Source organism: Cherax quadricarinatus, chromosome 62 (assembly GCF_038502225.1).
Source record: "Cherax quadricarinatus isolate ZL_2023a chromosome 62, ASM3850222v1, whole genome shotgun sequence".
In the NCBI taxonomy this organism is placed as follows: domain Eukaryota; kingdom Metazoa; phylum Arthropoda; class Malacostraca; order Decapoda; family Parastacidae; genus Cherax; species Cherax quadricarinatus.
This window is the reverse complement of record NC_091353.1, coordinates 8,485,535-8,498,046: the sequence shown is the minus strand read 5'-3', so window position 1 is coordinate 8,498,046 and position 12,512 is coordinate 8,485,535. Positions and strand designations below refer to the sequence as shown.

General features: G+C 39.6%; 2 protein-coding genes across 9 annotated transcripts in view; one reads left to right on the top strand and one right to left on the bottom strand.

Moving 5' to 3' along the window:
• The window catches only part of Rcd1 (Reduction in Cnn dots 1), a 130,250-nt gene extending 122,328 nt beyond the window's left edge, over window positions 1-7,922 (top strand). For 6 of the 7 annotated variants that reach the window (XM_070098370.1, XM_070098371.1, XM_070098372.1 and 3 more), the window contains one exon: window positions 5,565-7,922. In XM_070098370.1, coding sequence (XP_069954471.1) covers window positions 5,565-6,754 — 1,190 coding nt within the window. In that variant the 3' untranslated portion in view covers window positions 6,755-7,922. The remainder of the gene's footprint in view (window positions 1-5,564) is intronic. The other variant, XM_070098369.1, reaches the window with a different exon arrangement.
• A 1,735-nt stretch (window positions 7,923-9,657) lies between these two features.
• The window catches only part of eIF2Bepsilon (eukaryotic translation initiation factor 2B subunit epsilon), a 55,462-nt gene continuing 52,607 nt past the window's right edge, over window positions 9,658-12,512 (bottom strand). For both annotated transcript variants that reach the window (XM_070098373.1, XM_070098374.1), the window contains 2 exons: window positions 12,341-12,496; window positions 9,658-10,261 (listed from right to left, as the gene is read on the bottom strand). In XM_070098373.1, coding sequence (XP_069954474.1) covers window positions 10,193-10,261; window positions 12,341-12,496 — 225 coding nt within the window. In that variant the 3' untranslated portion in view covers window positions 9,658-10,192. The remainder of the gene's footprint in view (window positions 10,262-12,340; window positions 12,497-12,512) is intronic.

The window sequence follows — 12,512 nt, the reverse complement described above, 5'->3', positions numbered from 1 at the left end:
CCTGAAGGGGTTAATGTGACCTTAGACACTCACTTGACCTTAAGAGATTTTTGGAAAGAACACTTCAGTATTCTCCATTGCATAAGCCTTATAGGTAAGGCTTGGGAGGGAGTGACTGCCAGGACTCTGAACTCTGCTTGGAGAAACTTGTGGCCAGATTGTGTCCACAAGAGGGATTTTGAAGGGTTTGAGGCAGTGCCTGATGAACCTACGTCAGTTGTGAACTCTATTGTGGCATTGGGAAGTTCCATGGGGTTGGATGTGAGTTTGGAGGATGTGGAAGAGTTGGTGGAAGACCACAATGAAGAGCTCACCACTGAGGAGCTGCAAGAGCTTCAGCAGGAAGAGCAACAGATCGCAGCTCAGAATCTTGCTGCAGAGGAGGAGGAAGAGAGATGGAAGAAGGTGCCTTCTTCAGAAATTAAGGAGATTTTTGAAATGTGGGGTAGGATGGAAAGATTTATGGAGAAACATCACCCTGAGAAGGGTGTTGCAAGCCATATCAGCAACTTGTACAGTGACAGAGTCTTAGCCCATTTTAGGGACGTTTTAAAGAGACGCCAGAAACAGAGCTCTCTGGACAGTTTTTTTGCGAGACAGGACTCCAGTGACTCTCAAGCTGGTCCTAGTGGCATTAAGAAACAGAGAAGAGAAGTAACCCCAGAAAAGCACTTGGTACCTGAGGTGTTGATGGAAGGGGATTCCCCTTCCAAACAGTAAATAATCCAATCTGTCTCCTTCCATACACTAAGAAGAATCGCCAAAGAAGGTAAGTGTTATTCTGTTAATGTTTCATTCATGTGCCATTGTATTGTTTATGTACTACATCTATATTTCATGTAAAAAAATTTTTTGTTTTAATACTTCTGGGTGTCAGGAACGGATTAATTGCATTTACATTATTTCTTATGGGGAAAATTGATTCGAAAATTGTCTATTTCGATAATAGTCCCACTTCCAGGAACGGGTTATGGACGATTATTGAGGGACCACTGTACATTATTCCAGTCGGCCAAATTCTTAGCTATTTCACAAGTATTACTTCTATTCTATCGATTGAGCACAATAAATTGCCCAGTCAACTGTTTCAACTACAAAATAAAGTGATCGGAAATTGGTAATTTGGCCAATTTAACACAAAGTTCAAAATATTCCAATTTCAGAATAGGGTCCAGAATAAACAATGCAGACATTCCTGGCGCTAAACTAACATTTCCTCTGTTCATTAGTTATGTTTTGAGACTTTACAAGTGAATTCCATTTTGATTTTTTATTCACATAATGAATTTTTATTCAAACCAAAAAATAGAAGATTTACTGTTATGCAGTATTGTAATAATTGTATAAATATCATCATCACATTTGTGAATGTATATTAGACCCACCAGCTGGCGCGTGTATTAGACGTGTGAGGTCATTTGTTTACTCTTGAGCATCGACAAAAATTTAACATTTCCGCTACTTTGAGCTCAGTTTCAAGCAATTTCCAGTGCTAAAACCAATCAAAATCACCTCTGTTTCTGTAATATATCTTCCATTCTATCAAATGAGACCAAGAAATCGCAAATACAACTATAAAAAACACGAAAAAGCACTGCAAAGTCGCTGTTTTAATAAAAAATCATGGTCTCAGTTTTTTTTCTCTCATTATACACTGTGTGCTCCAGGATTTGTTTTATGTGGTGCACACATACAACATAGATGTATTCTCTCATATCTAGGCCCAAATTTACCACTCACAGCTTATCAGAGTGAGCTGAGCTCATGGCGTAGATCTACGGTTTGGACCCTGAACGTAAAGCCATAGATCTACGGCATGGACCCTGAAAGGGTTAAATGGAGGGGTATACACTACTAGTAAGCCAGCAGTGCTTAATCACAGGTATATGCCACCAGTAAAAAAGCAGTGCTTATCATGGGTCTGTAATACTGGTAAACCAGCAATTGCTGAACCATGAATATACAGCAACACTAAGCTTGAAACTGGTAGGCCAGCAGTTCCTTAACTTGAGATATACAGCTCCAGTACACTTGCAGATGCTTAACCCTTTCACTGTCGAAACCCCAAATCCTGAGGTGTCTCCTGGTGTCGCAAAATATTTGGAAAAAAAAAATTATTTTTTCTTATGAAATGATAATCTTTTCCCGATGGTAATGACACTGAAAGTACGACATTTGATGGAAAACTTGCAGAATTATGCTCTCGCGAAGTTATTGATTTTGGCGATATTTACGAATTGACGATTTCGCCCACTTTGAGCCCTATTTTTGCCTAATTCCATTGTTCCAGTCAACCAAACTCATAACCATTTCTTTAGAACTCCATTTGTTCTATCGATTGAGTACAAGAAACTGCCCATTTACCGATTTCAACTACCTAATAAAGTGGTCAGAAATTGGTAATTTGGCCAATTTCACGCAAATCAAAAAATTTGCTAATTTCAAATAGGGTCCAGAATAAGCAATGCAGACATTCCTGGCTCTAAAATAACATTTTCTTTGTTCATCAGTCACATCTCCAGGCCCCTCTGATATTACTCTTGTTTTCTGTTTTGAATTTTTATTCAAACAAAAAATAGAAGATTTACTGTTATTCAGACTACTGCAATATTGTAATAATTGTATAAATAACATCAACCCATTCTTGACTGCATATCAGAATGGCTAGTTGGACATTTATTGGACATTTGTTTACTCTTGAACATCGGCAAAAATCAAACATTTCCCGTAATTTGAGCTCCATTTCAAGGTCCTTTTCACAGTAAAACCAATCAAAATCACACCTATTTCTATAAAATGTTTTCCATTCTATCAAATGTGACTATGACAACGAGAATATAGCCATAAAAACTATACGAAAATACACCTCAAAGTCGGCATTTTAATCCAAAAACAAGGTCAGTTTTTTTTTCTCATTATGCACTGTGTGCTGCAGGATTTTTTTTTTATATGGTGCACACTGACCACACAGACCCATTCTCTCGCATGCGGGCCTACCAGCTTTCTCCTGCTTGATTTGAAGCTGCTAGAATTTTTGAGTATACATGTATATACGTCAAACACAGTGGCTCGTAAAATGTATTTACAGTGGAACCTCAAAAATCGAACTTAATCCGTTCCAGGAGCTAGTTCTAAATTCAAAAAGTCTGAAATTCGAAGCAATATTTCCCCTAAGAAATAATGGAAATACAATTAATCCGTTCCAGAAACCCAAAAATATTCACACAAAAAATACATTTTATAGAGATTAATTACAGTTTTACATACAACAAATACTATAGTTTTTAATTATGTATAGTAATACATATAAAATAACATTTTTACTTACCTTTACAGTGGACCCCCGCATAACGATTACCTCCGAATGCGACCAATTATGTAAGTGTATTTATGTAAGTGCGTTTGTACGTGTATATTTGGGGGTCTAAAATGGACTAATCTACTTCACAATATTCCTTATGGGAACAAATTCGGTCAGTACTGGCACCTGAACATACTTCTGGAGTGAAAAAATATTGTTAACCGGGGGTCCACTGTATTGAAGATTGGTGATGGCATCTGGAAGATAGGGATGAGAGAGGGAGTTGGGGTTAGTGTTTGGAAGGAGAATCCCCCTCTATGAGGACTTCAGGTAAAGCCCTCTCTGGGGTTACTTCCCTTCTCTGTCTTTTAATGCCACTAGGACCAGTTTGAGAGTCACTGGACCCGTCTCACAAAACAACTGTCCACAGTCCTCTGTTTCTGGCACCTCTTTAACATTTCCCTAAAATGGGACATGGTTCTGTCACTGAACTTGTTGCAAAGATGGCTTGTTTCAGCTTGCTCAGGGTGGTACTTCTGCACAAACATTTGGACATCATTCCACTTGGCACAAATCTCCTTAATCTTTGAAGAAGGCACCTCATCCACTCCCTATATTAACACCTTTCGCAACATCAGCTTCCTTGATTTGTTCTTTCTTTGACAGGATAGAACCGATGGTCGACTTGTTTTTCCCATACATCCTGGCAAGCTCAACAAGTCTCACACCACTCTCATACTTCTGTATTATTTCCTTCTTCACATCTATGGTGTTCCTTACTATCTTTACCACAGGGGTAGCACTAGCAAGTTTCTTTGGGCCCATGGCAGCTTATTTCACAGTCCCACAAGCACTAAACACAACAAAATAATCGTAAAATGCGTGAATGAGAGCGCAGGTTAGTGTTCACTCAAGCATAAACAAAGCTAGACTGCTCATGGCGCCTGCGCGGGAACGCGGACAGAGCAGGCGGTAGACAGGTCCTGTACCCGGCGGTCCGAAAATAGGGGCGCGTTCGATAATAGGGACACAGTTTGTCCGAAAAAATGGTCCTATTTTCGAAACATTCGATATGTGATACGTTCGATTTTTGAGGTTCCACTGTATATGACCGAAACAGTCAAAAGTTTAACCATGCAAGCCAGCTGTTGTTTGATCACAGGTATACAACACTGGTAATCCAAATGTTACTGAATCTCTTCTGCCCTGCATTTGCATTCCAGTGGTTGTTTAATCATCAAGCAGGACGTTATTTGACGCAGATTCAAGTCAGCAGAAATGAAAATGTTTAGAAATATTATTTAAAGAAAAAGTGTAAAAATATACATCATCTTTTAAGAGTATTTTTGGTTTGACAAAATGAAGAGGACCAAGAAATATTGCAGTGAGAGTTTAGAAAAAAAAAAAAAAGGGAGGGCTGGGGGCTATAGGACACTCACTTTATTATTCCTAGGTAACATTTGCGTATTGGAACAGGACAACTTAAAAGTAAATTAAGTTTATCAGACTAATAGGAGTAGGGAGTAAATGTAATGGTGATTGTGGTGGATAACCACAAGAGCTTTGGCCATCGTAACAATAATGTGTAGATATTTCTGTACCAAAGGACTTTTCCCATTATTTTTGAAACAGTTGACCCTGTGTATTTTGTCCTTTATTTCCAAGGTATGTTAAATTGAGGGTTTGCTAATTATCCAAGTACTCAGTAAAGAATCGTACTTTTATCAAAGTGAATGTTTCATAGAATTTAAATATTTTCAAAGAAAACAATTAGTATATTAATGTAAGCATAAGTACTCCTTTTAAATAGTAATACTTTATTTTTCATCATGATACAATGTTTGTACAAAGGGGAATGACATTTGGGTGTTTGCAGAAAGCCCCCTATCAGCCTCTCCTCACCTAGCGATTTGCTTGTTTACTGACGACTCGTGCTTATGACAGGCTTTCTGACCAGTATGCATACATAAATAATGTATATTAGCGCTGATTTCCTCTATTCTGTTTATTACAATATACAGTACACTACTGTATAAACATTTAAAAATACACTAAAATGTTATAAATGGTGCAAAGGTGACATTAAAAAAATATCAAAGATGCTTGACACAAATCCACTACCATTATAGTATGCTCCTTACTTAGTGACGAATTCGTTTACCAATGTAACTCCATCATTAAGTGAGGAGAGGCTGTATATAATGTATTTAAGGCAAATGGTCTACAGTAGACAGGTTATTGACCTCATTTTTTTTTTTTGAAGTAGGTAGTCCGCTGAGCCCTCGAGGTGGAACTGGTGTGAGAGTGTACTCTGGCAGCCCCAAGACATCAGCTGCCTCATTTCTCCTCACCAATGTAAATTCTTCATCTGCAGTCCGCATGGCTAGCCCCTCCATGGTTATTACAAATACGATGGGAATGTCCTCTGGCAATGGAACAGTTATTTCAGAGAGTTCTGCTCTGTCTTTGGGTGTTGGGCCTGTGGTAGTGAGTGCTGGAGGCGTTAGTGGGGCAGGTAGCATAGTGAGTGGTGGACGCAGCAGGGTGATATTAACCTCTAGTCCTCGCTTGGTACGACCCATTGTGGCTCACACCGCTCGCACTATTGCCACCACTCGGACTTTGAACACGAGCCGGCCTACAGTGATGCTCGTAACGACGCCAAATCACGTAACTCTAGCTTCCTCCACCCTTACCACACACACAGCCCCTATAACACCTGCAACCTCTCTTGCCACCTCTACAACACTTGTATGTTCCACTGCATCTGCACCCTCAACTGCTCTAGTACATTCCACACCCACTTCAACCTCCACCACACCTTCCAGTGTTCCAACAGGAGAATTAGCTCTGCTAGTTGCAGCATCTGAGATGAGCGAGAGAGCAAGAAATACAGTCTCACCATCAGATAATAATTCCAATACATATCAAAGTACTAACAGTTCCTCAGTAGCAACTGACACTTCAGCAAGTCCTTCATCAGTAACAGCAGTAGTAGCCACCACAGAACATGAACACACAGTAACAAGCAATCAAAAGGCTTCTACTGATGATAAAGATGTTCACCAACCACTTGTTCCTCATTCCTCAGCCACAACTACTGACACTACAAATACAAATATGTTGCCGCTGACATCCACTGTCACCACCACCACTGCTACAACTCCCACTAACACCACACTGGTTCTCGCTACCAGCACGCCCTCTAATACCTCATCTACCACAACTGGTACAAGCTCCACCAGTTCTCAATCACGCCAACAAGGTATTGTCACAAGAACCTTCACATTAACAGGAGGAACAGGTTTGCGATCTCGACGTAGTATTGGCCCACTTGTGGTTGAAATTGAGAGCAATCCTGTTAAGTCAACAGCTACAGAAAGTTCCACTCGTGGAGTGACTTCACGAAAGACTCGTAGCAGAGGCCCTGCAAGGAGCAGATCAAGTTTGTAGTGCAATTTTAATTATGAAACAAACAAGTTTCTTCACTTAAGGTTTGACCTACTTTATAAGCTTTATTTTTAATTTAAGACAGAATAATTATTCATCTCTGACAGCTGGGTGTGTAATGTATTAGTTTACATATTCTGCATTTCAGTTGTATGCTATGAAATAATGCTCATCCATTATTCTAAATGTTATTTATATTAATTTAAGGTTTTCATAATTAGTGGAATTTCATCTGCCATTTAGTATGTAAAAAAAAAAAATTCACATTTTTGTGTTGTAAAATTTTATTTATTGTAAATGACAAGTCTTTGTTTAATGAAGTAAATATATGACAAATTTTCTGTTTCAAGATATGCTACCTGAAAAAGTGCTATAACTGGCTTTTTTTTTATTCTGGTTGAAGGAAGATCTACAGACATTGAATATTTGTAATAGTTTTATTTTTAGGAGTATATAACAGTCTTCTTCAAAGGGTATGGAGATCTTGATGCCAATAAAGACCTCTTAATTCAAAGTCTTAAAAGTTACCTTTCCCTTCTTTGGATCTGATTTATTTACCTTCTGTTCCTCAGGGGTTTTATGACCTTCATGTGTTTATAATTATTACTTTACATTTTCTTAAATATAATTTAGTGGTAATAATTGCTATGCTCACTTCTTTCCTAGAAACATATTCTCATTTTTTACCTCTTGGTATACATAAATATGAAACTGCTAATTCAATCTTTCTAATGTATTTTTGATACAGTCAAAAGCAAGTACAGTGGACCCCCGCATAACGATGGCATCGCATAGCGATTTTTCCGCATAACGATTACTTTTATCGCAAAATTTTTGCCCCGCATACCGATTAAAAACCCGCATACCGATTTTCGTCCGAGACGCGTCCAATGTGCCCTCAGCCAGCCTCACATGTGCCGCTCCGTCCCATTGTTTACCAGCCAGCCTCCGCGGTAACATCCAAGCATACACTCGGAATATTTCGTATTATTACAGTATTTTCGGTGCTGTTTGTGGAAAATAAGTGACCATGGGCCCCAAGAAAGCTTCTAGTGCCAACCCTACACCTCAAAGGGTAAGAATTACTATAGAGATGAAGAAAGAGATAATTGATAAGTATGAAAGTGGAGTGCGTATAGCCGACCTAGTCAAGCTGTACAAGAAACCCCAATCAACCATCGCTACTATTGTGGGCACCAGAAAGACAATCAAGGAAGCTGTTCTTGCCAAAGGTTCAACTGTGTTTTCGAAACAAAGATCGCAATTGATGGAAGATGTTGAGAGACTCTTATTGGTGTGGATAAATGAAAAACAGATAGCAGGAGATAGCGTCTCTCAAGCGATCATATGTGAAAAGGCTAGGAAGTTGCATGACGATTTAATTAAAAAAATGCCTGCAACTAGTGATGATGTGAGTGAATTTAAGGCCAGCAAAGGTTGGTTTGAGAGATTTAAGAAGCGTAGTGGCATCCATAGTGTGATAAGGCATGGTGAGGCTGCCAGTTCGGACCACAAAGCGGCTGAAAAATATGTGCAGGAATTCAAGGAGTACATAGAAACTGAAGGACTGAAACCTGAACAAGTGTTTAATTGTGATGAAACAGGCCTGTTCTGGAAGAAAATGCCAAGCAGGACCTACATTACTCAGGAGGAAAAGGCACTCCCAGGACATAAGCCTATGAAAGACAGGCTTACTTTGTTGATGTGTGCCAATGCTACTGGTGATTGCAAAGTGAAGCCTTTATTAGTGTATCACTCTGAAACTCCCAGAGCGTTCAGGCAAAAGAATGTCCTCAAGGATAATTTGTGTGTGCTGTGGAGGGCAAACAGTAAGGCATGGGTCACTAGGGAATTTTTCTATAACTGGTTACACCATGCATTTGCCCCCAATGTGAAAAATTACCTAACTGAAAAGAAATTAGAACTTAAGTGCCTCCTGGTGTTAGACAATGCCCCTGGTCATCCTACAGACGTGGCAGAGCGACTTTATGGGGACATGAGCTTCATTAAGGTGAAGTTTTTGCCTCCTAATACCACTCCTCTCCTGCAGCCCATGGACCAGCAGGTTATTTCCAACTTCAAGAAACTGTACACAAAAGCTCTGTTTGAAAGGTGCTTTGTAATGACCTCAGAAACTCAACTGACTCTAAGAGAGTTTTGGAGAGATCACTTTAATATCCTCAATTGTGTAAACCTTATAGGTAAGGCTTGGGAGGAAGTGACAAAGAGGACCTTGAACTCTGCTTGGAAGAAACTGTGGCCAGAATGTGTAGACAAAAGGGATTTTGAAGGGTTTGAGGCTAACCCTGAGAATCCTGTGCCAGTTGAGGAATCCATTGTGGCATTGGGAAAGTCCTTGGGGTTGGAGGTTAGTGGGGAGGATGTGGAAGAGTTGGTGGAGGAGGACAATGAAGAACTAACCACTGATGAGCTGCTAGATCAACTTCAACAGCAAGAGGCCACACCTGAGGAAATTGCTTCGGAGGAGGGGAGAGAGAAATTGAAGAAGTTGCCTACTTCAAAGATTAAGGAAATCTGTGCAAAGTGGCTTGAAGTGCAAACCTTCATGGATGAAAATCACCCTCACACAGCTATTGCAAGCCGTGCTGGTGATTATTACACTGACAATGTTGTGAAACACTTTAGGCAAGTCATAAAGGAACGAGAGGTACAGGCCACTATGGACAGATATCTTGTGCGAAAGAAGTCCAGTGACTCTGAAGCTGGCCCTAGTGGCATTAAAAGAAGAAGGGAAGTAACCCCAGAAAAGGACTTACTACCTCAAGTCCTAATGGAAGGGGATTCCCCTTCTAAACACTAACACACTCTCTCCCCTCCTCCCATCCCATCAATCATCACCAGATCTTCAATAAAAGTAAGTGTCATTTAATTGTGCATGCCTTTTTCAGTTTGTGTGTATTAAAATTAACATTTCATGTGGTAAAAAAAATTTTTTTTCATACTTTTGGGCGTCTTGCACGGATTAATTTTATTTCCATTATTTCTTATGGGGAAAATTGATTCGCATAACGATTATTTCGCATAACGATGAGCCCTCTTGCACGGATTAAAATCGTTAACCGGGGGTCCACTGTATTTTATTATTCATGTGGAAGCACTAAACCTATAAAGGTCATACCAGCACCTTGGAGAATGGAGAGCAGTTAGATTTTATCTACGCTAAGGTAGGGTAAACCATGGAGCGGGTGGGGTTTGAACCTCTGGCGAGTCTCGAAACTCCAGCCCAGTGTGTAAACCACTCAGCTGAGTTTTATGACTCGCTCACTGTGGGTTCGAATCCCCCACCTGTTCCTTTGTTTGTTTACAATAGTGTTACTACAATTTCGTGAGTCATAAGGGAGGGTAGCTCTAATTTGTTGAATCAAGAGCCCTTTACTTGGCACGAAAAGGAAGCATAACAGTCTTGAGAAGGTTCATGTACTAATCATCTTGCTCTTCACTATCATCACTCTCTTCTTCCTGCTCCAACCACACTACAAATCTTTCAATCTGCAAAAAATAATAGATTATTACTGACAGACCCAGGAAGTGAACAGGCTATGGTTGACAAATATGAATTTTATTAAAGAACAAACTCTATTTACCTACATTCTTACAAATGAAAGTAATAAATGATATTCCAACATGTCAGGACAAAAACCACTTACCTCAATCCCATCTAATGAGCTCACACCAAGTTTTTGGGTGTCCAAACTCACAGACCTCAAAACCTCTCTCCATCCCAGATTTATATACTGTACTAGTCATCCTATTTTGTTGCATCTTCCCTAAGTTCTCTAACTCAACAACCCCTCCTCAGTACTCTGAATTATACTTTTGGTAACCTGACACCTAATCTCCAAGCTCCAAATTCTCTGCATTATATTCACACCATACACTGCCTCCAGTCTCCTTATTACAATGTTTAAAACCCAAGCCTGACACCCATATAAATGAGTTGGTACCACTGTACCTAAACATGCAATTTCAATTTGTATTAAATTATTTTTGTGTTATCTATTTATAAAAAAAAGCAGCAGTGAGTCATAAGATATTAGCACTTTTTGTGAATACATGAGACTTGCATATTATTACTGTTATTTCCTGATGTATACCTGGAGAGGGTTCCGGGGTCAATGCCCCCACGACCCAATCTGTGACCAGGCCTCTGGATGGATCAGGGCCTGATTAACCAGGCTGTTACTGCTGGCTGCACACAACCCAACGTACGAACCACAGCCCAGATGGTCAGGTACTGACTTTAGGTGCCTGTTCAGTGCCTGCTTGAAGACAGCCAGAGGTCTATTAGTAATCCTCTTATGTATGCTGGGAGGCAGTTGAACAGTCTTGGGCCCCTGACACTTACTGTGTTGTTTCTTATCGTGCTAGTGGCACCCCTGCTTTTCATTGGGGGGATGCTGCATCATCTGCCAAGTCTTTTGCTTTCATAGGGAGTGATTTTCGTGTGCAAGTTTGGTACTAATCCCTCTAGGATTTTCTAAGTGTATATAATCATGTATCTCTCTTCCCTGCATTCTAGAGTCAAGTGTTAAACATGTAAGGGTTACAAAGCATCCACAGGAATGGTAAAACAGGTCCACTTTCTTGGATTAAGTCTCTCTCACTGGCATAATGGAACCTTCCTTGAGGGGAGAGCCTTGGGTTAACATCGGTTAACTTTTCTCCCTTCACGTGCTGTGATATATAATTATTATAATCAAATAAAGCGCTAAACTGACAAGGGTCATGCAGTATATATAATAATGCAGCCTTTAACAGCTTGAGAAAGCTCCTGGAGAACGAAATGTTGCCACAATATAAATGTTGCATTAGTTGCACTTGGCCTTTTACCTAACAGCCTTTAACAGGATTCTTGTAGATTAGAACATACAAAAGGTTTCTGATCATACTATATTTTTTTAAATTAACACACTGGCCGATTCTCACCAAGGCAGGGTGGCCCGAAAAAGAAAAACTTTCACCATCATTCACTCCATCACTGTCTTGCCAGAAGGGTGCTTTACACTACAGTTTTTAAACTGATCATATTGATTGCAATATTCTTTTCAAACTAATCCTATGAACTCTTGAGGTTATGCACACAACTACATCCAATCTTATATCACTGACACACCTGACTGTAACTACAAATGACATTAGATCATTGATTCTACTACTGAATATACTATAGGATCAAAGTTATCTCCCAATACTGTAGCATTACAAGGGAAAAGGATGTAATCCAATATGACTCAAGAAAAAGGAGGATACTCCGTGATTACTATCTACTGCCTAAATGGTGTGTAACTGTATAAGAGACCTAGGAGTTTTGACCTCAGACCTGCTGATCTATGTTTCATGTTTCTGTCCTAGTGGTTCTGTACTTTGATACATCTAGTAAAGCACCAACTAAGAAAAAATAAATGCAGCAGCAGATGTTTATGGTTAACTTGGAACACCAAGAATGTAAATCTTACATCAGTATGGAAAACAATGTATTTTCTCCATTTTCAAGTTCTTATAAAGTTTGGTGCATCATAACAGGAGAAACGTAAGTTAGAACAGGTATAATGCTCTGATCATACTCACAGCATTTTTAAGTGAAGGAAAAGCAGAGGTGGCAGCACCGCCTTTCTTGAACCAATGGATCACAACCTCGTCATCCAGAATTTCAAAACTTTGGTTGAGTTCGAAGAATATTTTTTGTGCCACTGGTAGGTACCTGGGTGACTCTGTCATCAGCAACTGCAAATATTCCCCA